This window comes from Nilaparvata lugens, chromosome 12 (genome assembly GCF_014356525.2).
Source record: "Nilaparvata lugens isolate BPH chromosome 12, ASM1435652v1, whole genome shotgun sequence".
Taxonomy (NCBI): Eukaryota; Metazoa; Arthropoda; class Insecta; order Hemiptera; family Delphacidae; genus Nilaparvata; species Nilaparvata lugens.
The window spans coordinates 21,654,792-21,678,828 of record NC_052515.1 but is presented as its reverse complement, the minus strand read 5'-3'; the positions used below and the strand labels follow the sequence as shown (position 1 = coordinate 21,678,828).

The 24,037-nt window shown below is 33.9% G+C and overlaps 1 protein-coding gene across 1 annotated transcript in view; it reads left to right on the top strand.

Annotated features, from left to right (window-relative positions):
* Window positions 1-22,183, top strand: part of LOC111053958 (calpain-A) — a 30,039-nt gene extending 7,856 nt beyond the window's left edge. Inside the window, 8 exon segments of the mRNA XM_039439484.1 lie at window positions 2,130-2,302; window positions 3,941-4,194; window positions 6,665-6,819; window positions 12,170-12,424; window positions 13,711-13,852; window positions 15,057-15,184; window positions 18,471-18,666; window positions 21,078-22,183. Of these exon segments, the coding sequence (XP_039295418.1) occupies window positions 2,130-2,302; window positions 3,941-4,194; window positions 6,665-6,819; window positions 12,170-12,424; window positions 13,711-13,852; window positions 15,057-15,184; window positions 18,471-18,666; window positions 21,078-21,163 (1,389 nt within the window). The 3' untranslated portion in view covers window positions 21,164-22,183.
* The last annotated feature ends 1,854 nt before the right edge of the window (window positions 22,184-24,037 follow it).

Here is a 24,037-nt window from a genome sequence, read left to right as displayed (position 1 = left end):
ATTTATCAATTCATAGTAATTGATTGGCGCCGGGCAAAATACCGTATAGAGTGAGGGAGTTCGAAACCCACTCTAAACAAAGACCGAAGTGGGAAAGAGTTCAGGTTATACTGAATTAATTATTTTCTCTTTCAAATCATTTCAGTTTCCTTCTTCTCTCCAGTAATTTACTAATTTCTCTTGGTATTTTTTTCTTGTTCTCTCGTTTGTATCCTAGCATTGGCATGTTGTTCCAAGAGGATTATTTGTCAATTTGTTTTATAGCATCTCTAAATCATCAATCAAGTTTGTTTCCAATTCCTCCACAAACGCTAAACCTTTCAAACCATCTGTATACCTACCTATACTCCGAACAAAATAACTTCTGACTTGGAAGGGACATGCACAGCACAGGAGGCATATAAAGGTGGGGATACAACGGTGGTGATGTTGCCGTACTGAACCGGCCAGTATTCTCTAATTCTCAGTTAGTAGTCAAGCGCTCATGCTAAACTCAAGGAGTTTCCTCTCTGAAAGCCTTCAGTTGACTGACTCCAACCGACAAATTGGCAACTGCTCTTTTACCTATGACTCTATCCATCACAGTAATTGGCTGATCTCCCTCCATCTCTCTGCATAGCAGGTGATATAGCTAATTTAGAGTTCGAATTGAGACCATTGAGGAAGTAAGCAGATTGCAGGTCTTCATCTGTGAAGCCATCAAGTTGTGGTCTCAGGGGTGAATCACCCCCATTCTACGAATTTCATCTAAAACATAGAAAGCAAGCGGTTTGCATTAGTGTATATTGTCTTTGCTTGTAAGATTTAAGTTTGGTGTACTTTGGGGTCTTGGCCCTTTACTTTGTTTAATAAGCACAAATGACTTGCCTCACAATGTATTGTGAAAAAGTTTTATACACTGACGATATAAAATAACTTTTTTAATGTCTCAAATGATTTAGCAGAGCTTTCAAATGTTGTAAATATTCCATTGAAGGATGCGGGAGACTGGGTTGGAGCCAATGACTAGCTTATGAATGAAAATGGAACCGTGAATGTAATCTTCAGTCTTAGGTCTTATGCTAAAATGAACTTGCTGAGCAAGGTATGGTTGATAATGTAAGGTTCTTGTGGGTTCATATGGCCACAGACAGTTGACATTGAGAAATACTCAGACATGTAGACTACTCAAAAATATAGCTGTTAAGTATAACCTATCTTATTGGACAACTTGAAAATTCTGCAACATCAAACTGTGTGAAGATGGCTTATTTTACTTTATTCCAGTCTATTGTTGAATTATGTTTACTCGTATGGGGCAATTGTGCTAGGACTGATGGAATTCTGAGGTTACAGAAAAAGGTAGTGGGAATCATGAGCAATGCAAATCTCCTAGATTGCTGTAAGCCCATTTTTTTGAACTACAGATAAAAACTGTTATAAATTTGTACATTTCTGAACCAACTACTCTTCAAATAAATTATCCTGATAAATTCATGGCTTATTTGCCTGATGATGCATGATTTTGAACCACCTTGAGGAGTCAAATATAAAGCTGTAAAACGATGAGATCTAATAATTGTGTCAAAAGTTATGTGTGTTTGAAATTTTGATCCTTGAGGTGTTCTTATGCGCACCTCTCCACTTAATTGAATGTATCCAATGGGTGATTTTCATAGAACATGATCTTATGGAGTTATATCATTGTGCTAAATCTCAATGTGATGAAATGAAGTTGGTGATGATGATGGAAGTACTTCGGTACTCATCAAAGATAGAGAGTTTCAAATGATCTCATTTTATTCAGAATTTCATAAACTAAAAAAGGCGGGTGCAAAATTTTCTTTTCTGGACTTGGTGGAAATAGCTATAAAAACAAAAATATGAACCGAAAATACAAGATTTTTTAGTCACTCTGTATCTTGCACAAGGAAATTTTGCATGAAAAGATTTGTTCTAGACTTCTCTTATGTATCAAAACAATATATTATAAAATCAGGACTACAATATAAATTACAAGCACCAATGTATATATAGTGACTGGACTATCATGTTTCACAAGCATGACAGCTCTTTCGATTCATCAAGTATTCCCAATGCTGAATTCTCTCTATTTTCAAAAATTTGATACATTTCTGTGTATTTTGCAGCCTGTTGAGAATAAACAACCTCTAACACCAGAAGGCCTGGTAAGGACACATGCCTACAGTATCACTGAGATAAAGTTGGTAGACATCCCAAATGAAACCAGCGAAATTCCTCTACTAAGGTTAAGAAATCCCTGGGGTAACGAAGTCGAATGGAATCGCGCATGGAGTGACAAGTGAGTGAACATTCCCTGTAAATCAGCAGATTATCTATAATTATAATAAAGGAAAGAGCTGACTTATACATGTACCGAATAGGAAATTTACGAAAGACGAATCATCACGTCTGAACTACTCTACTGATTAACTTGAAATTTGCATAGGCCTATACACTCTCACTTTACTTAACTTCTATTTCCCTGTTCCCTTCCTTGTCAATAAACACTATTACTTATAATTTGCACAAAAATTCGAAACAAAGAGTTATTATAAAAAGACTTTACAACTTTGAAAGCACTCGAATATTTATTGAAATAACTTATAGAATTGAGAAAGGTGTCATTCTGTTACAAAACACTTCAAGAGTTTATGCTATGAGTGTTATTTTGATTAGATGTGACAGCCGTTGGTAATGCGACATACATACCACCGATAATCGATTTCTTGCCACACTCGTACCAGCATATCAGGCATAACTTGTGCGACCACAGTGATCTAAATGTGATCCGATTTCGGAGGTCATTAGGATTGTCTGGTAGAGGCGGAACATGAACCTTATCCTTAATGAAATCTCACAGGGAGAAATCCATCGATGTTGATTCCGGTGAGGTGCAATTGGCCCTACATGGTGAATCCAGCGAAGTTGAAAGCAATTGTCTAGAAAATCTCGAACTTCTTCGAGGAATGAACCGTCATGCTGAAAGTAAAAGGGCAGTAACATTACTCATCTTGTTCAGCAAGCCATTTCCACGGAAAAGGAATTCGGGATTCGTGTCTACCTTGCTCACCAGATTTAACATCGATGGATTTCTTCCTGTGGGGTTTCATTAAGAATAAGGTTTATGTTCCGTCTCTACCAGACAATCTTAATGACCGCGGAAATCGGATCAACATTTAGATCACTGCGGTTGCACAAGTTACACATGATATGGTACTAGTGTAGCAAGAAATCGATTATCGGTGGAATGTATGTCGCATTACCAACGGCTGTTACATCGAACGAAAATAGCACCCACACCTCAAGTTTGAAGCATTCTTTAACAAAATGACACCTTTCTCAATTCTAAAAGTAATTTCAATAGAAATGTATGTGCTTTCAAAGTTGTAAAGTCATTTTACAATCATCTTGTTTAACAATGAGAATGTTATTGCTGTATCCTATCTCTATAAAGCTGAAAAACTATTGGAAATTGAATTTTTTCTACAGATTCTCTCCATAGTTTCAGTAGAATACGACGAAATCTTATGGCTACATTCCACTATTAAACAATGTTGTATAACGCAACTCCACATCTTATCTATCAATGTTGTACTCCATATCTCATTCAAAAAATCTCATGTGTTTCAATTGAAGTTGATAAATCTATCACCATTGGAAAATCATAATTAATATATAGAGATTGAACAAGCACTATTACTCAGCTAAGAAGAGTTGGAAAGAAACTTTCATATTATATGAGTTCTCTATTGAGATGCTATAGGATGATTAGGATTGACGATTTTATCCTATTATTGCAATTCACTCTCAAGATCACTGATTGAAGGTTTGAAGGACACTTTCAAAGTGACCTATCATGCATTCTTCGATGCTATTGAAATGCTGTAAATAATAGTGAGATTGACTATTCTATTCTAATAATGCAATTCACCTCCAGATCACCGGAATGGCAGCGCATTCCAGAGAGTGTGAAGCAGGAGATGGGGCTGACGTTCTCGTATGACGGCGAGTTCTGGATGTCGTACCGGGACTTCGCTGAGCAATTCGACAGACTAGAAATCTGCAATCTGAGCCCGGACTCTCTGGTTGAGAATGTGCTGACTGAGCACGACAAGAAGAAGTGGGAGATGAGTGTGTTCGAGGGAGAGTGGGTGAGAGGAGCAACCGCTGGTGGTTGCAGAAACTATCCGGGTGAGTCCCTCATACAAGAACTACAGTATGTATTATGAACTACTATGTATTAGAATAGAATAAAATATCAAATTCTTAACAGCTATTTATAACCTATTTTCTAGCACAAATGTTATCCTACACCAAAATTTTGGAGAAGGGTTTTGGGTCAAGCAAAGAGATGTAGATCTATCTCAATCATATCTATAATTATAAAATTCTTATCTGACTGACTGACTCACTCACCGATCACGATTTCTGAAAAAAACTACTGGATGGATAGCAATAAAACTCAGAATATAGCTTCTTCATATGTCCTAGGTGCTCAAAAGAAATTTTTTGACGATATTTCAACCTTGAGGGTGGTTTTTAAAGAGTTTGAAAGAGTTCTTCTTCCAATCTCTCAATTATTGACCGAGTGAAGTGAGGTCTAAGATTCAAGTTGACGTTTTGGCATTTCTCTTAATGTTTAAATGTTAACATGTTAGAATGTTTAAATGTTTAATGTTAAATGTTTAAATGTTAAATGTTTTAAATGTTTAAATGTTTAATGTTAAATGTTTAAAGTTTAAATGTTTAATTGTTTAAAATGTTTAAATGTTTAATGTTTAAATGTTTAAATGTTTAAATGTTTAAATGTTAAATGTTAAATGTTTAAATGTTTAATGTTTAAAGTTTAAATGTTTAAATGTTTAAATGTTTAATGTTTAAATGTTTAATGTTTAAATGTTTAAATGTTTAAATGTTTAAATGTTTAATGTTTAAATGTTTAGATGTTCAAATGTTTAAATGTTTAAATGTTTAAATGTTTAAATGTTTAAATGTTAAATGTTAAATGTTTAAATGTTTAAATGTTTAAATGTTTAAATGTTAAATGTTTAAATGTTTAAATGTTTAAATGTTAAATGTTTAAATGTTTAAATGTTTAATGTTTAAATGTTTAAATGTTTAAATGTAAATGTTTAAATGTTTAAATGTTTAAATGTTTAATGTTTAAATGTTTAATGTTTAAATGTTTAAATGTTCAAATGTTTAAATGTTTAAATGTTTAAATGTTTAAATGTTTAAATGTTTAAATGTTTAATGTTTAAATGTTTAAATGTTTAAATGTTTGAATGTTTAAATGTTTAAATGTTTAAATGTTAAATGTTTAAATGTTTAATGTTTAAATGTTTAAATGTTCAAATGTTAAATGTTCAAATGTTAAATGTTTAAATGTTTAAATGTTTAAATGTTTAAATGTTTAAATGTTTAAATGTTTAAATGTTTAAATGTTTAAATGTTTAAATGTTTGAATGTTAAATGTTTAATGTTAAATGTTTAAATGTTTAAATGTTAAATGTTTAATGTTTAAATGTTTAAATGTTTAAATGTTTAAATGTTTAAATGTTTAAATGTTTAAATGTTTAAATGTTTAAATGTTTAAATGTTAAATGTTTAAATGTTTAAATGTTTAATGTTTAAATGTTTAAATGTTTAAATGTTTAAATGTTTAAATGTTTAAATGTTTAAATGTTTAAATGTTTAAATGTTTAATTGCTTGAACGTTTAACGTTTAAATGTTTAAATGTTTAAATGTTTAAATGTTTAAATGTTTAAATGTTTAAATGTTTAAATGTTTAAATGTTTAAATGTTTAAATGTTTAATGTTTAAATGTTTAAATGTTTAATGTTTAAATGTTTAAATTTTAAATGTTTAAATGTTCAAATGTTTTAATGTTTAAATGTTTAATTGCTTGAATGTTCAAATGTTTAAATGTTCAAATGTTTAAATGTTTAAATGTTTAATTTAAATATTTAATATAGAGGCAATCAAACGTCAAATTATTTTTATTTCGGATTCCTCACCACTGGAATAGTACTAGAAATTTCACTAACCCCTCCACCATCGGGGTCTCGCATGATTTCCAAACTTAATTATAGTTGTCTGAGAATTTAGGTTCTCAAAAGACACTATAAAACAGTTGATTTAGCTCATCAATGACTATTTTAGGTATAAATTTGATCAAAATCGTTGGAACCATTTACGAGAAAATCGCGAGAAACCCTGTTTTTGACAACATTTTTACCATTTTAGCCGCCATCTTGAATTGCATTTGATCGAAATTGTTCGTGTCAGATCCTTATAGAGTGAGGAACTCAAGTTTCAAAATTCAAGTCATCCGTTGATTGGGAGATGAGATATCTTGTACACAGATGCACATACACTCATACACACACACATAACTTACAGACCAATAGCCAAAAACCACTTTTTTGGACTAAGGGGACCTTGAAACGTATATAAATTAGAAATTGGGGTACCTTAATTATTTTCGAAAAACAATACTTTCCTTACCTATGGTAATAGGGCAAGGAAAGTAAAAAGGGTACTTAGATTTGTATTTTTCATTTATATATAATTATAGTATAGTTACTATAATCGTTACTACAATTACAGTTGACAACATGTTTCTTATTATTAATGAAAGTTTTCTTTCTAAATCCACAGAAACGTTTTGCCACAATCCTCAATACATCATCACTCTGAATGATCCTGATGAGGAGGACGAGGAAGACAAGTGTACTGTCCTTGTTGCTCTCATGCAGAAGAACAGGCGCAAAATGGGTGATGAGTGTCTATCCATTGGGTTCGCCGTGTACCATGTGGGTATTTTCAGACTTATCAGTTTCCTCTGCCATTTTGTATTATGGTCTTATTGATAAATCTTTCATTTTCAAGTCCTAATAACTACTGGTTGCTCTCTCGACTCTTCTATTGTTACACAGTTACTCAACTTGAAATTAGTCTTCGACTTTTCTCATGAAGCTCTTTCAATACCTCAGAGTGTGGAGATATGAATCCTATTATATTAAGCGAACAATAATTGCTGTATATATCTGGTTATTTTTATATCTGGCTATTTTTATATCTGGTTATTTATGTTTTACTGATCTCGAAAACTGCTGTAACGATTTTCACGAAATTTGAACATAGTAGGTTTATGATATAAAGATTCGATTGCACTAGGTCTCATTCTTTGGAAAACTCGCTGAACGACATTAAAAGGATAATTCATCCTTGAAAAACAGATGATAATTTCGTCGTCTCTCAATAACAGAAGATACGTTTGCCTGTGTGGGTGAGAGACAGGATTATTTCCAGCTGTGTAATCATAATCAATCAGCGAGAAATTTTATCTAGCTAGAAATTTGTAATCGATTTGATCAACATAATCTGATTTGTTGACATGACATAATAATCCTCCTAAACTAGAGTATATAACAATTTTCAAAATTCAGATCATTATTCGACAATTTCAAGTGATTAGTGAGTGTTATTTTGTTATTCAATTTGGTTTGTATATAATCTAAATATTTTTTTTTTCAAAGGTTTTAACAGAAAATTGAACCTGAATTCAAGTGTATGGAACATAACCTACTTTCTGGACTATTTTTATAGTGTATAAATCAAAATTCGGGAAAAAACAGTTTTGGTCTGTGCCTGTTAGTCTTCCCGGTGTAAGTGCACGATTAAAGAATTATTGTGTTCGGCTTATCAGAAGTCAATAAATAAATAACGAGCAAAGCTCGGTGCCCCGATATTATAGAATAAATAGACTAGAATGTGTATGCTGAATTCTCATCGATATTACTGTTACTAATTTTCCAATAATTATGTCTCTATTAAATAACAATTACTTAGTTTAATGATTGTTATATCAATGTGTCCATAGTGGGGTTCACGTTATAATTATATTTTTTAGAAAGACTTCGTAAAAACTTTTTATTTATCTCAATATTTGTATTAAATATTGCATTTTCAATATTGTTTCACTTGTATTATGTGTTAAGAGAGCAATTATGGGATATTATCCTTGTGCTCGTATATGTATCTCGAATAAATAAATTAATAGATAATGATAGTGGAGAAAGATAGGAGAATAGCTTTGCTGGTTCTCTGCCTTGTCACTGCCTACCTACTATAGAAGATAGCTGATACAGGTATATATCAACTGTTCATTCTTGTTTGAAATGATCAATAATTATATTTTACTAGCTTACCCGGCGAACTTCGTAACGCCAAAAAGTCAATGTATCTCATGCCATACTTGGCTTTATTTGGTGAATCATGAAATTTATCTGACAATCAATATTTTCATTTACATCTCAATATGGACTTCCTTTGTGCTTAGTCATGCAGCATTTATTATTCCGAAAACATATTCTTCTCAATCAATAAATTGGTAGTAATATTCATCAGTAAAATGTTGAATTAAAAAAAAAACTGGAGTGGTGCAATCACACAACTTTCCTTGCCGTTATGAGAATTGATCACCTGACGCTTGGGCCTACGCGCATCTCAAGTCTACTATTCAAAGATCTGAGCCAGCTGGTGACAGGACAATAAAGCTGGATACACACGAGATCTGCTATCTCTTCATAGTGAATGATTCAATAGAATCAACAGTCTGTTGTTTCACAAATGTCATGCTTATTTTCAATTTCAGGTGAAAATGTTACTGAACATTAATTGTAGAAATTTTTATGCTCAATCTTTCCCACTCGAAATTTGTTGTCTAAATGATATCTGAGACCTGATAATTGGAAATCTAAAATCAAATTTTGCATAGATGGGGAGAAGCTCCTGAAATTTTTACAGATATGGGACTTGTGGCAGTTGATATAGCTTATCAGTGACTATTCTGGGTATGAATTTGATCAAAATCGTTGGAGCCATTTTCGATAAAATCGTGAAAAACCCTGTTTTTGACAACATTTTCGCCATTTTAGCCGCCATCTTGAATCGCATTTGATCGAAATTGTTCGTGTCAGATCCTTATAGCGTAAGTACCTTGAGTTCCAAATTTCAAGTCATTCCGTTCATTGGGAGATGAGATATCGTGTACACAGACGCACATACACTCATACATACACACATACAGACCAATACCCAAAAGCCACTTTTTTGGACTCAGGGGACCTTGAAACGTATAGAAATTTAGAAATTGGGAAACCTCAATTTTTCGGAAAGCTATACTTTCCTTACCTATTCCTTACCTATGGTAATAGGGCAAGGGAAGTAAAAATGGTTTTTTAAAATCAGTTATTCAAAGATGAATTCAATGTTTTCATAGTTGTTGATTGTCAATAGATGGTCCAGGAAATATGCGACGTATGATGAATTACACAGAATTCCATACTCTTCCCATCTTCCATTTTAGGATGAATATAAGCTAAGCTAAATTTAAAAAAATGTAAATTATTCTGTCATTCTTCAGTAATTTTAATGAATACATTATGAACAACTCTCTTTCACGAGGTGAATCACTTTTTTCCAACATTTTCTAGTTTCTTAATGATAGGGGAGTGATAATATTATTGTATAGGTCTTCTAAGGAATCATTATCAACTAAACTAAAGCGAACGTCACACCAACGTCTGCTAGCGGTAGCGAGCTCGCTCCCGCGGAGGTAGTTTTTCTGGAAGCAGTTCACACCAAAAAACATCCGCCAGCGGTAGTTTGGTTTTGTTCTTGTTTTGATGAGGCTGGTTCTCTAGAAGTGGGGGAAGGCCGGCAACCAGAGTGCTGTACTTCGCCTCTTTATAATTGTCGTTTCTGAAATCCCATATTATAGGTCGTTTCCTCACTTCTTCAATTAGGTTCTCCATTGAAGCAATAGTTGATTAAGAATAGATGAAGATTAAAGAAATATAATCAAATAATTTAAATAAAATGATGAACAACGAAAATGACAATGCAACAACGGAAGACAATGCAAATGACAATAGCTCAATATTTCGACTGCAACACAAAATGTTGCGTCGCTGTAGGCATGCAAATGACTCATTTTCACGTGTGAGTCTCGGTATTCTGCGCATGCGCTACCGATGGCGAAGTTCTGGAGTTCGCTTTCCATGTTATTAGATTGGCCACGTCAGACCGAGCTCACTACCGCTAGCGGTACTCCCACTAGGAGACGTTTCAAAAGTTCGCCTGGCTCGTGAAGTGAAACTACCGCCGAGGTACTACCTCCGCGGTAGCGAGCTCGGTGTGACCTGCGCAACTTAATAACATGGAAGGCGAGTTTTTTGACTTCGCTACCGCCGCGGACGCAATCTCGGTGTGACCTGCCCTTTTTAAACATCAACTTCAAATTACAAGTACACAAATCAAGCCGAAAATTTCTAAAACATAGGTCTGTAAAATATATTGATGAATAACTATTATCAGCACTCATATCAAAATTCCTGGTCAGAAACCATCCCCAAGAACACAACATATTCTCAGAGTTTCATGCCGTTCTGTTAAATAGTTTTCGAATCTATAGGGAACAAATAAACATAAAAACAAACAATTTTTTTGAATTTAGCTGAACATATATTCATCCTAAAATGAAAGATAGAAAGTGTGTGGAATTCTGTGTGTTTCATCGTATATCACATATCCCTGGACCATCTATTGACAAACAACAACTATTAACACATTTAATTCATCTTTGAAACACTGATTTAACCTTTCTATTTTTTTTTTAATCCAACACTTTACTGATGAATATTACTACAAATTGATTGAGAAGAATATGCTTTCGGAATAATAAATGCTGCATGACTAAGCACATAGGAAGTCCGTATTAAGATGTAGATGAAAATATTAATTGTCAGATAAATTTCATGATTCACGAAATAAAGTCAAGTGTGTCATGAGATACATTGACTTTTCGGCGGTATGAAGTTCGCCGAGCAAGCTAGTACTTCATAATGGTTGAAAAGTGAATTTTCATAATTGAGAATAAAAATGCGTTAATTAAATATTTCTTCATTATTGAAAAGCGATCTGGCTACTTTGCGGAGCAAGAAAAGGATAGCGCTATCTGCTTTGTCGAATAATAGACAAGGATAGCAACACCAATGCTGATCAACTGCCATTATTGCGTCGACCTCACTATATCACAATTTTTTCCTACCCACTCTCTTATCTTACATTTCTTCATTCTTCAACTATCATAATCTCTGGCTACCAATTCTCAACAGATATTTCAATTACATATCACTATCTCTTTCAATTCAATATTAACTTACAATCAATGCCCGATTTCCTATTTTCCAAATCAACTTATTTATTTATCTAATAATACAATTTCAAATCATATATTCTATCACTGGCAAAGAGCGATAGGATCATCCCAAAACTCATCTCAAAAATTTTAGAAACAATAATATTTCTAAATAGAAGGTTATATTTAATTTTTCATCTCCTAATAAATACTTCGTCGGCTATTTCTCCTTTTTGATAGGACTGTAATAATTCCCTCTCAATATGTAAAACTTTACAAACTAACATAAACGTGATTTCTATTCATAAATTTTCGCCAATAACATCCTTTGTCCATTAAATTCGATACTACAATTAGTAATAAATGTTGAGAGTGATAAAGTTTTATGGGTTTTTGTTGAAAGACCTAGAGAAAAACCACCCAATTCAATAATACTTTATTCCTTCTACTTACTGTTCCCACCACCAAATATTTTTTAATCAATAAATAATGTATTTTTCGAGAGCAATGTCCATTCTCCAATTCTCCCTTAATTAATGGTAATTTGAGTATAATTTTTGTGTGTTTTATCCAATTTTTTATCTGTCAAAATCCAAAATTTTCAGTTTTTGTTGTTTTCGAGTAGAAATTCATAACCCTATATGGGACTTTTAAATATTATCTAAATTTGTGAGAGAAATACTAGGCCTACAAGAAGTATCCTTAGTTTTTCTCTCGGTCAGTTCTTTCTTGTGAAAATAAAAAAAAAAATTAACAAAATTACATTCGTTTTATTAATTCTACTCGCAGTAATTAATGTATCCTCACTTATATAAGTAACTAGCCTCCTAAACCGAATTCTATTGTCAGTAACTGATAAATCTCTTCTACTATAAAATGCAACCAACAAATCACTTCTACTGTCTGTAACTGATAAACGAGCATTTTGTACTGATGAGTCTCTTTGTGGTTCGCGACAGTTGGAAGGCGCAGATGACCTGCCGAAACCGCTGGACCGGAACTTCTTCAAGTACAACGAGTATGTGGCAGAAACGCGGTCATTCACCAACCTGCGTGAAGTGACGGCTCGCTTTAAGCTGCCACCCGGTGTCTACTGCATCGTGCCCTCCACATTCAAACCGAACGACGAGGGTGAGTTCCTACTACGCGTCTTCTCCGAGACCAAGAATCACATGCAGTAAGTATCATAAAGCAATTCATTTCAGTGTTCGTATGTGAATCATTATGTAACGTGAGCCTCACTTAAAAACGCTTCCTTCTCCTCTACTCAGGAATTTCATTCGAAACAGATGTAGGCAATTCTAATATTATCAACCACTCCTTTTCAGTATTATTACAGTATTTCAGAGTTATGATTCTTGTTACACACTCACTATTTGAAAAATTCTATTTCTTCTGTCAGTGTACCCACCGTACAGTATATTTTTAATTCCACATTGTACTAACAATCTATTAATTTTTATTCTCAATGGATCTTTGTGCACACACTCCTCCCATACCAATATTATCTAGATTTTAAAAATCATTCCTCCTGCTCTTTTATTCTACTATCAATGACTAATCAAATGGATAGTTCTCCACTGTGAATGTAGAAAATCTACTTGACCAAATACGTTCAAATTTGGCATAGAAATGATCAGTTATAATATATTTGCCATATTATTCAGTTATATTCGCTATCTAGAGGCGAACTAAGAACTGATTTGAAAGAAATTGCAAAAATACACTCAAAATCCGCGTTTTCTGCGTTTTCTCAGCTTTTTTAAGAACTAATTGGCAAAAAATATTCAAATTTGGTACACAGGCTCAGCTGAGGTATAATAATGTTGTATTGGAGGGGTTTTAAAATAAAGCCCGAATTTCGTCCAAGATCGGAAGCTTTTGAGCGTTTTTCCTGCGTTTCTAGGCCTCGACCAGAACTAATTGACAGATCATGTTCAGATGCAATATAGAAGTTCAGCAAGGGTCCAGAAATTTTATCTCAAGAGAACTCCAGAATTACGCCAACGATACGCACAGGGGTTTAACTGTGGTTTCGTAGCGTTTTTTCTCAGTTTTCTCTCGTTTTTCGAGCATTAATTGAAAGAAAATATTCAAATTTGGTAGGTACACAGGCTCAGCAGGGGTATTTGAAGAGTTTTGAAATGACGTCAAAGCTCCGCCCAAAATTGGCGGTTTTTGAGTAATTATCCTTCGTTTTCTAGGCCTTAATTCTCAAGAGGTAAAATTGAAAAATCATATTCAAAATTGATATTAATTAATTTACAGAAGTTCAGCAAGGGTGTGGCTAGTTGATCATGATTGAATCACGGTTTGAGATTGATTTCCAGTTCAACTTGTGATCTGTCTTCCCTCCTCTTTCTACTCATTCAATTGGTTCAATTTATCATTAGTTGACCAATTACCAACCATTTAAACATTTATTTTATCTCACCACATTTTATTTCCATTATTTATTCAATTCTTCCAATTTATAATAAGAAACATTTTTCGTTCACAGGTCAAGGTGGATGATGACGAACCAGAAAAAAATAATGCAACCGATGATAATATCAGAGAATTCTTCAAGAAACTAGCTGGGGATGATATGGAGGTTAACTGGATGGAGCTCAAACAAATTCTTGATTATTCTATGAAAGCCGGTAAAAATTTCAGAAATTATATTTCCAATGAAAAAAACTGAGTCCCGTATTCAAGCAGCCGAAATAAGGTTCCTTCGAGCAGTCAAAGTTTACTCTAGGTTGGATTACATAAGAAACGACGCAATAAGAACCGAACTGAATGTAGAGTCTTTATTGCAGATATTGAAGAAAAGTAGAGAAGACTGGTCTAGCCATCTACTTCGTATGCCAGCAAATAAACTTCCAATTCAAGCTTGGTACTACAAACCCGATGGGGGAAGAGGCGTCGGACGACCGATGGATGCCGGAACATACCAACAGAGCCTAATCCTTGAATGACGATGATGATGATGATATTTTCAAATCCAATTTTAGATTTATAAATAATATTTTGGGGTTTTGAAGCATTCTGAATAATTGCCAACTACTGTTAATTACTGCCGTACTGATAAGTTTCTATCAATGTTGTTTTTATATTACTAGATAAATATAAAATGTTCAATAGATTTTTCCCGTTCAATCAAGTAAATTGACCATACTCTGTACAAAATCACTTCTTACTTGGGATGGACATGCGCAACAGTGAAGGCATACAACGGCAGGGATACGCCAGCGGTTATGTTGCCGTTCTCTAATTCTCTAATCAGCGAGCGTTCTCTAATTTCCAGTGAGTATTCAAGCGCTCATAATGCGCATAAGGATGTCTCCTCTCTGGAAGCGCTCAGTCGACTGAGTCTAATCGACAGAATTGATGATATCTGCGCTTCTTCCTATGACTTATCCATCACTGTAATTGGCTGATCTCCCCCCATTTCTCTGCGCCGCAAATTCCTCCAAGTCTGAAATGATTTTGTACGGAGTATAGTGTTTTTGAAGAGTTGGCCATTCTATTACAAATCGTGTTGAATGTCTGCATTTATACTAGTAAGCATACTATATTAGGTCCACATTTTAATGGCAGTACTTGATTAACATTGGTGTTGCTATCCTTGTCTATCATTCGACAAAGCAGGAAGCGCTATCCTTCACTACCTTTGCAGCTTAGCCAGATCATCTTCAACAATGCAGAAATAATTTGATTTATTAGTAAAATATTTTGAGGAAGTTTAATTTTTTCTTCAAAATAATACTATAACACAGATTCTAATCGGTGCTGATCTATGACAGACAAAAATAATTTGAAAATATATCATTTTGATGAGATGTTTTTTATATATTATTGCAGATATTCAACCAGAAGGTTTCTCGAAGGATGTGTGCCGCAGTATGATCGCCATGTTGGATATTGACCGGTCTGGCAAACTAGGGTTCGAGGAATTCATGAAGTTGTCAGCTGAAATCAGGAACTGGAAGGTTTGATATTCATTTATTTTCCAATTCATTACGCTTTAACTCTGAGACTTCACTTTTTTGTGATCCATTATTTCCCTTCTTGTTGATAAAAACCATTCTAACATTGTAATGATTGAGTAATCTTTTCAGTTCTGAATGATTGAAGAACTCTTGAAGCCTACTTTTTGTGATAAGCTAAGGATTGCATCCCACATAAACACAGTATCTAAACTACAACAGAGATATTCTTATTGTTTTTTCGATATTTCAATTTATTTTTTGGGTACATAAGAGAAGTCCAGAATCAATTTCTTCATGCAAAATTTTCCTGTGCTAGAAACAGGTGGCCCAAAATTCTCGTATTTTCGGTTTATTTTCCAGTTTTCAGCTATTTACGCGAAATCTTGTGATCGGACAGAAGAATTAGCTCCCACCTGTTTCATAGATTATCAAATTCCGGATAAAATGCAACTCTCTATCCTCATTGAGTACTGAGTTAAAATTTTTCAAAAATGAGTCGAATTTTGAGAAAAAAAGTTTATGATCAACAATATCTTCCGATTGTACCATTAAAATGTATAATTCATGATCCCTCTGAGTGTAATTTTGGGCTCTGCAATCTGAGACTAGGTAGAGCGCTCTATTTCATAGAAATTTTCAGGTATACCTGACAACAATGCTCTTTGTATTTTGAAAAGAACGCCCAATTTTCAGCTTCTATCATCATCACCAACTTCATTGTCATCACATTGAGATTTCGCATCAATGATATAACTTCATAAGATCATGCTCTATGAGAATCGCCTGTTAGATGCATTTTATTTAGTGGAGAGGCAAAATTTCAAACACTCTTAACTTTTGACACAATGATCGGATCCCATCGCACTACAGCTCATTCTTCTCGGCTCGTCAAGGCCGTTCAAAATTATTTATGTCAATTTCGGTCACAAATAGGAAATTCATATTTGAGTGTACTTTAATAAGAAGGTACACAAAAAATGACCAATTTCTATATTCAAAGCTATGCATATCTCGGTGACCTGTTATTGGCAATGCGTTTTTGCACTGGCGGCGGACGAGTTGGCAGGGCAGGAAGCTCTCCGATTGGCTTATTATAAAGCTCGTAGCACACTGGAGACGCGCCGCGTCGCGCCGCCTTGTTAGTTGAAGCACGGAGCACACTAGAGACGCTGTTTTTGCTCAACACACACTGGGAGCGCACCGCGCCGCCGTTTACCGGACATGACATTTTGGTTAGATGAGCACATTTTCACTCTTAATTCGAATAAAAGCGTCTTCATGACCTTCTCTCCCAATATGGTTGGCCAACCACCTGATCTAGACCACATTCATATTCATGATTTAAACTGTACTCTTTCAATCTCGAACGATAGCTGTGGCTGCTCAAAATTGAAAAGAGAAAATTATTTTAAATATCTAGGCGTTATAGTTGATCAGCATTTGCGATAGGATATTCACATAGATAAGCTTTGTAATAAACTCAAGCACTGGATAAACAAATTTTATAATATCAGCAGGTTGGGTAACATAGCCGTTTCAAAATAGTTTACTTTGCCTACATTCAATCTCATCTTCAGTATGGTATAAAAATTTGGGGTGCATCTTATTCGAATCACTTCAATAAGATATTCACCATCCAAAAAGCATTATTAAAGGCAATTTTGGGCAAACCTAAGCGATTTCCAAGTGACAGTATTTTTATTGAATTGAATGTATTGACGGTTGAGCAGCTGTATATAAGAATTTGATTATTTACATTAATAAACATAGAGAACTTTTCAACCTCCGTATATCGCCTTACAATCTCCGTCCCTCAACCATTACCTTTGAACCACACAATGCAGTTCTATCCATTTGTAGAAGACAGTTTGATTATATTGTTCATAAGCTTATAAAATGTGATACCTACTTTTTTTATAACAGATAATTTGAATGGAAGACTTCTGAGAGAGATAGATTTATGGATTGCTTCTTCACATCCTAGGATAAGTGATTTCTTGTAATATTGTAACTAGGATAAGTTCACAATCATTCAAGAATGTCTGCTTTTTTATTTTATTATCTCGTATTTTCTTACTTTTTTTTACTTTCCTTCTTCGTATTTTTTCAAATTTAGATGTTAGTAGGAATCCACCAATTTCATTTATCTTAGAAATAATTTTGTATTAGTAAAAATGTTAATCTGATGACAAAACGACCAAAATTTTGCAGCGGTCACTCATTGTTAATTTTTTTTAATAATACACAAATCTACTAACCTCTCTGAGTTGATGGTCATTGAACACCTAACAAAATATTTGATTTGCAATAAAATATCCATACTGAGCCTAATCGATAGTAGAATCCATTAATCCTTGTAAATTCAGATTTCCACACTTGTAATGTGGTTCAAGTTATGGCACACTCGTTGAGCTGCGTTTACACTAGAGTTAATAGCAAAATGTAATAACTTAATCCTCATAGATTCTTTCAGATTGAACATAACTAATCATACACATGATGAACATCTGTGTTTTTCAATTTCCGTTCAATCTAATAAAATCTATAGCGGTAACGATTAACATTTTATTAATAACTTTGGTGTAAACCCAGCTTTAGTGTGTTTACCATTGCAAAAGAGCAATTCAAATGGTCTAATTCTTGATACTTTGAACCTGATTTATATTTTTCTTGTAGCGAGGAGCAAAACTGAGTGAGCTGACCTAAACAAGATTGAGCTAACCGAGGGTAGCAAAAGCAAAAGCTTCCGAGGGTAGCGAAGAGGCACCCGAAAGGTGGCGGCGCTCAGAGGAAAAATTCCTCTCCTATCGCACACTGGAGACGCGCCTCGGAAAAATTCCGCTCCGTATTCTCTCAAACGTTCAGGCAGCGGAAAAGTTCCGCGGCATCCACGGCTGCGCGGCGCGGCGCGTCACCAGTGTGCTCCGTGCACTGGCATTCCCGAATGCCAACCCAATCAGCAAATAATAAGCCAATCAGATGAAGAGCTTCCTGCTCTGATGACTCGTCCACCGCCAATGTAAAAACACCTGAGAAAACGCTTCATATATCACCCTTAATCATTTTCAAATAAAATATATTGATAATTTTTATCAGGAAAGAACAGTTACTATTCAATCAGATACCTACACTGGTATCTTCTTCCCTTTTGTAGAAGGCAGTGGCAAGGCAGAGGATCGACCACGCTGTTCTCCTATCTCTCTCCACTGCCAATATAACGTGGACCTCAATATAGTTGGCTCAATTTATTCTGTAGCTAGTCCAAAATTGATGTTTACTTTTTCAGTTCGTCTACAAGATGTACTGCAAAGAAGAGACAGGCTACCTGAGTGCTTTTGAGCTGAGACAGGCTCTGAATTCGGCCGGATATCGGCTCAACAACCACATTCTGAGCATATTGGTGCACCGCTACGCATCCAAAGAGGGCAAGATATTGTTCGACGACTTTGTGATGTGTGCTGTCAGGCTGAAGTTCATGATAGGTAGGTCCCATCACTCCATAATTTGTTATTAGATTTGATAATTTGAGTAGCGAATTCATAAAACAAATCATACGTTACCTAGTTCATGTTAGGTAGGTCGCATTGCTTCATGATTCTTAATGGACTAGTTATCTACGTACGGTAGCAAATTCATGAAAAATATTCATTGGAGTTACACTAGCAGGATTAGGCCTACTGTTTTTGGAAAGGTCGTGGCGCAAAAGATCTTGTTGAACAGTTTTTTATCTTCAAGTTGAAGACTCGAAAATAGTCTGCCAGTCGTTAATAATTCAGTGTACTTCGAGTAAATCGCAGTTTGTTTAGGATTTTTTTAAATCTTTGAAGAAAAATATTGTTCAAGTTTTTTTGAATACAAACAAACATCATACATGAATGATATGGATATCTTTGTCACCTATAAATTTGGAAGTAAAATAGCACAAGGACTACCTTATTATTTTATCTTCCAATGTTATTACATTAGTGTCATTTGCATTGTAAATAAATAAATAATACAACAAATATTTTTCCATCTATAGGCAACTCTAATCAACTATACATTTTTTTCAATAATGACTGAATATGTGGAACTGAAACTTTGCACAATCATTTATGACAACCAGACAGAACTACATATAAAAATACTACAATTATTCCAATTAAAAAAAAATGGCGGCCGATTAAGCATTCATTTTTTGAATAACCAAAAAAAAATTTGATCTTGCAAAAAAATATAGGAATAACTTTATAATCGCAAATTGATTGACACCTTATTTGTCAAGATTGGACGAATACCAAGAGAGATATGGCAGCTTTAGGGCCGGTTTCCGAGCTCTAGATTTAGCTAAGTTCTAGACAAAAAATAGTTGGAATCAGAAAATTGGCTTTCCGAGATGGAGCGTAGTCGTAGTTTTTATGGTATTCTTTATGTTCTCATTTCTACAATTGGAAACTTTTTTCCTTGACGAAATGGAACATCCCTTAATAATTCAAAATAGCTGAAACATCACACTATTTTCTCTTTGTTTTATTTTGTGTTCAATTTTCTAGTTTTTCGAAATTTAATTTTAACGTGGAATACGACTACGCCCCATTTTGGAAAGCAAATTTTCTGAATCCAGCTGTTTAAAGTTTAGAGCTTAGCTAAATCCCGAGCTTGGAAACCGGCCCTTAGTGTGTTGCATATCCACCTTTAGAGGGTTGTGTGCAGTGTTATAATATTATTGTTGGAAATAATTTAAAATCGCTTACTAATAATATGCATTGCAAATGGAGATTGTTGCATTATTGAGGCAACTCTATCAGCATGCCTTGATCTGCACTGCAACAAACCTTCAGGGGTCACCTATCACTAAAGCTGTCATATATCACTTGATATTCATTCAATCTTGACAAATAAGATGTCAATCAATCTGTAATCAAATTTATTAAAACAAGTGTTATTCTTGTAATAATTTCATGAAATTAACAGTGTTTTTGTTTTTTAACGAAATGAAATTTTAAACAGGACCATTGTGTTTTTTTAATTTGAAAAATTGTCATACATTTTTTTTAAATTGTCTTGTTATCATGAATGATTGTGCAAAGTTCTATTCCCATATGTTCAGCCACTATTTAGGAAAAAAATGAATGAGAAAATAAAATGGCGGCAGTGTGGGTAACTAAGGACTTTCGGACAGTTTGAAGTGATATTCGGATAATAAGTTTCATACCCAGGAACAATGCCCATGTTAAAGAGCTTCATCAGGAAATAATTTTTTTCAAATGTAAAATTTACAACTCAATTTCTAGCACTATACAGTATGATTCAAAATGAGTGTCTCAATTTAAAAAAAGTCAGCGTGTTTCCAAACTTCCTACCAATATTGTAGGCATAGCCACTTCTAATACAAGGCCCGGGCCTACGATATTGCTACGTCGCAGTTTAGGCCTAGAATTTAATACATGATTGATTAAAAAGATCAGCTAGAATTTTTTAGAATCTTTTTCACCAATCATGTTATATAGATTCTAGGCCTACGCTGCGACGTTGCAGTATCGTGGGCCGGGGCCTTGTATTAGAGGTGGTTATGCCTACAATATTGGTAGGAAGTTTGGAAACACGCTGACTTTTTCAAAATTGAGACACTCATTTTGAATCATACTGTATAATGCTAGAAATTGAGTTGTAAATTTTACATTTGAAAAAAAATTATTTCCTGATGAAGCTCTTCAACATTGAAGCCAAGTTGTTAGGCATATTACCCAGCCACATGATATCTCTGTAAGAAATTTGTTGAATATAGGGCAACTATGTTATAGTATAATATTATTTGTGGAGAATTTGAAATATGTGATAGGCCTATTTTCAATAATAGCACATGAAAAAATACATTCGAAATTTAAATAATACTCAAGATTTTCTTTTGCAGATCAATTCATATTTTGGGATACAAACAACACAAATGAGGCAACTTTTAAAATCGATGAGTGGTTGGAGATCACTTTGAACTCATAAGTTCTAGTTTCTATTATTCTAGTTCTAGTTTCTATTATTCTAGTTCTAGTTTCTATTATTCTAGTTCTAGTTTCTATTATTCTAGTTCTAGTTTCTATTATTCTAGTTCTACTTTATATTATTCCAGTTATAGTTTCTATTAACATTTTTGTGGATGAAAACGGTGATGATGATTGCAATATCTGCAATAATGATGTGCAAGATGTATTTCACTAGACGGTTTACTTTTTTGCATATAAATTTGAACTAAAGCAAGATCAGGGGCGTCCCGACACTTATTCATATATAGTGGGGTCCACATTTTTCCTCTCATATCAGAATATAATCAATCAATTGTATCAATACTATATTAATTTGTAATCGTAGCTTATATGCTTATTGTTATCAACATATTATTCTTAATAAACTCCACTGGTCGAGTTGTACCCTCGACCAGTTTTATATTATATAAATCATATTACTATTATTATTATCATATTACTATTATATTATATTATTATCTTCATTAAATTCAAACCCTCTTTGAAAGATCTTGATAGTTTTAGGCTACAAAACTTGTACGCACGATAAAACCGGTCGACTTTGTATCATTTTTATGGGAGCTGATATTTTAAATAGCTTGCAATCAATACTCAAGTTGAAACAATCATTTGCAATATTTTGATTGTATCCAGCAATGTTTTAAGAGTATTTTTCAAAATAAATAGTAAATTATTTTCTTCTCTGATAAAGATATAAATATTGAATCGTCAATTTGCAATACCAGATAGGCCTAGGCCTAAATTGCACAATCACAATTTCTCAGGAAACGCAAAAAACAACATTTTTTAAGCACTATCAATTTTTTGTGCATTCTATTCCTTCACAGTCACAATTATACAATTAAGATTCCGTACATAGTTTGTGTGATTGTCCTGATATAAAATTACTCCTGATTGAATTATTCAAATTCAAATGTGGGATGTTTTATGTATTTGTTTTTGAAACTAATAAAGTGATGTATCTGGTTATGAAATTAAACACAGTTGTTTTTACTATTACCATAGGTAAGGAAAGTATTGCTTTCCAAAAAAAATTAAGTTACCCCAATATCTAAATTTCTATACGTTTCAAGGTCCCCTGAGTTCAAAAAAGTGGTTTTTGGGTATTGGTCTGTAGTGTGTGTGTGTGTGTGTGTGTGTGTGTGTGTGTGTGGTGTGTGTGTGTGTGTGTGTGTGTTTGTGTGTGTGATATCTCATCTCCCAATTAACGTAATGACATGAAATTTGGAACTTAAGGTCCTTACACTATAAGGATCCGACACAAACAATTTCGATCAGATGCAATTCAAGATGGCGGCTAAAATGGCGAAAATGTTATCAAAAACAGGGGTTTTCGAGATTTTCTCGAAAATGGCTTCAACAATTTTGATCAAATTCATACCTAAAATAGTCATTGATAAGCTATATCAACTGCCACAAGTCCTATATCTGTAAAAATTTCAGAAGCTCCGCCCCATCTATGCAAAGTTTGATTTTAGATCTCCAATTATCAGGTCTCAGATATAATTTAAACGAAGTATTTCGCGTGGAAAAGATTGAGCATGAAAATCTCTTCAATTAATGTCCAGTAACATTCTCACCTAAAAGTGATAATTAGCTTGAACTTTGAGAAAATGTGATTATTCAATTGCAGACTGTTGGCAACTGTTGATTCTATTGAATCATTCACTATGGAGAGATAGCAGATCTCGGGTGTATCCAGCGTTATTGTCCTGTCACCAGCTGGCTCAGATCTTTGTTTATAAGTAGACTTGAGATGCGCGGGAACACTAGCGTCAAGTGATCAATTTTCATAACGGCAAGGAAAATTGTGTGAGTGCGCCACACCAGATTTTTTCATTAATAATAAGACACTTTGTTTATTTATATTATATAAAACATTACATTGATTAGCATACCTTGTTTTTCAAATAGATTATTCAATGTATTCATGTACAGTATGGGAATGTGGAGTTGACCCGGTAGCAGTCTATATGCTACTCTATGGCCCGGTTGCACAAAACCTTTAAAATTTAATCAGGTGAAAAAATGAAAATAAATTTCTCGACGATTAAAATAGAATCATTTATTCTGGACAGAATATTTATGGAATCAATTATTTTGGACAAGACTGAACAGTGAACAGGTAATATGAGATATACAGGTATCAGTATCCTCTATAGAAGTTGCAAGGCAAAGAATCGGCAATGCTGTTTTGAGCTTTCTCCGCTGCCAGTATAACCAGAGAGAACTCATATACTAGATATAACTTCCTCTTCTAGATTGCTAATTATTCTATGGTATAACGTGGACCTCACTATAGTTTTCTTTGAAAGTAGTTACATCATTACTCTTGAAAGAGAGTGTAAAAAATCCCAACTTAACCAAATAATGCCAAAGCAACACAATTAGTGTTTATAGAATCCCGAAAGTTGAAAAAGAAGATATGTTGGAGCAGGTGTAGGAGGAGGAAGAAGAAGAAGAAGAAGGAGAAGAAAAAGAAGATATGTTGGAGCAGGTGTAGGAGGAGGAAGAAGAAGAAGAAGAAGGAGAAGAAAAAGAAGAATAAGAAGTGGAAGAAGGAGAAGACATGATTGTCAAGAAGAGGGTAAAGAAGAAAAAGAAGAAGAAGAAGAAGAAGAAGAAGAAGAAGAGAAGAAGAAGAGAAGAAGAAGAAGAAGAAGTGGGGGAAGGAAAAGACATGATTGTCAAGAAGAGGATAAAGAAGAAGATGAAGAAGAAAAAATGAATAAAAAAAGGAGAAGAAGTAGGAGCAGAAGTGGTGTTGATGGATAAGTTGTTGAAAACGAAATAGTAGAAGAAGAAGAAAAGGGAGACGAGGTAGAATTCATAG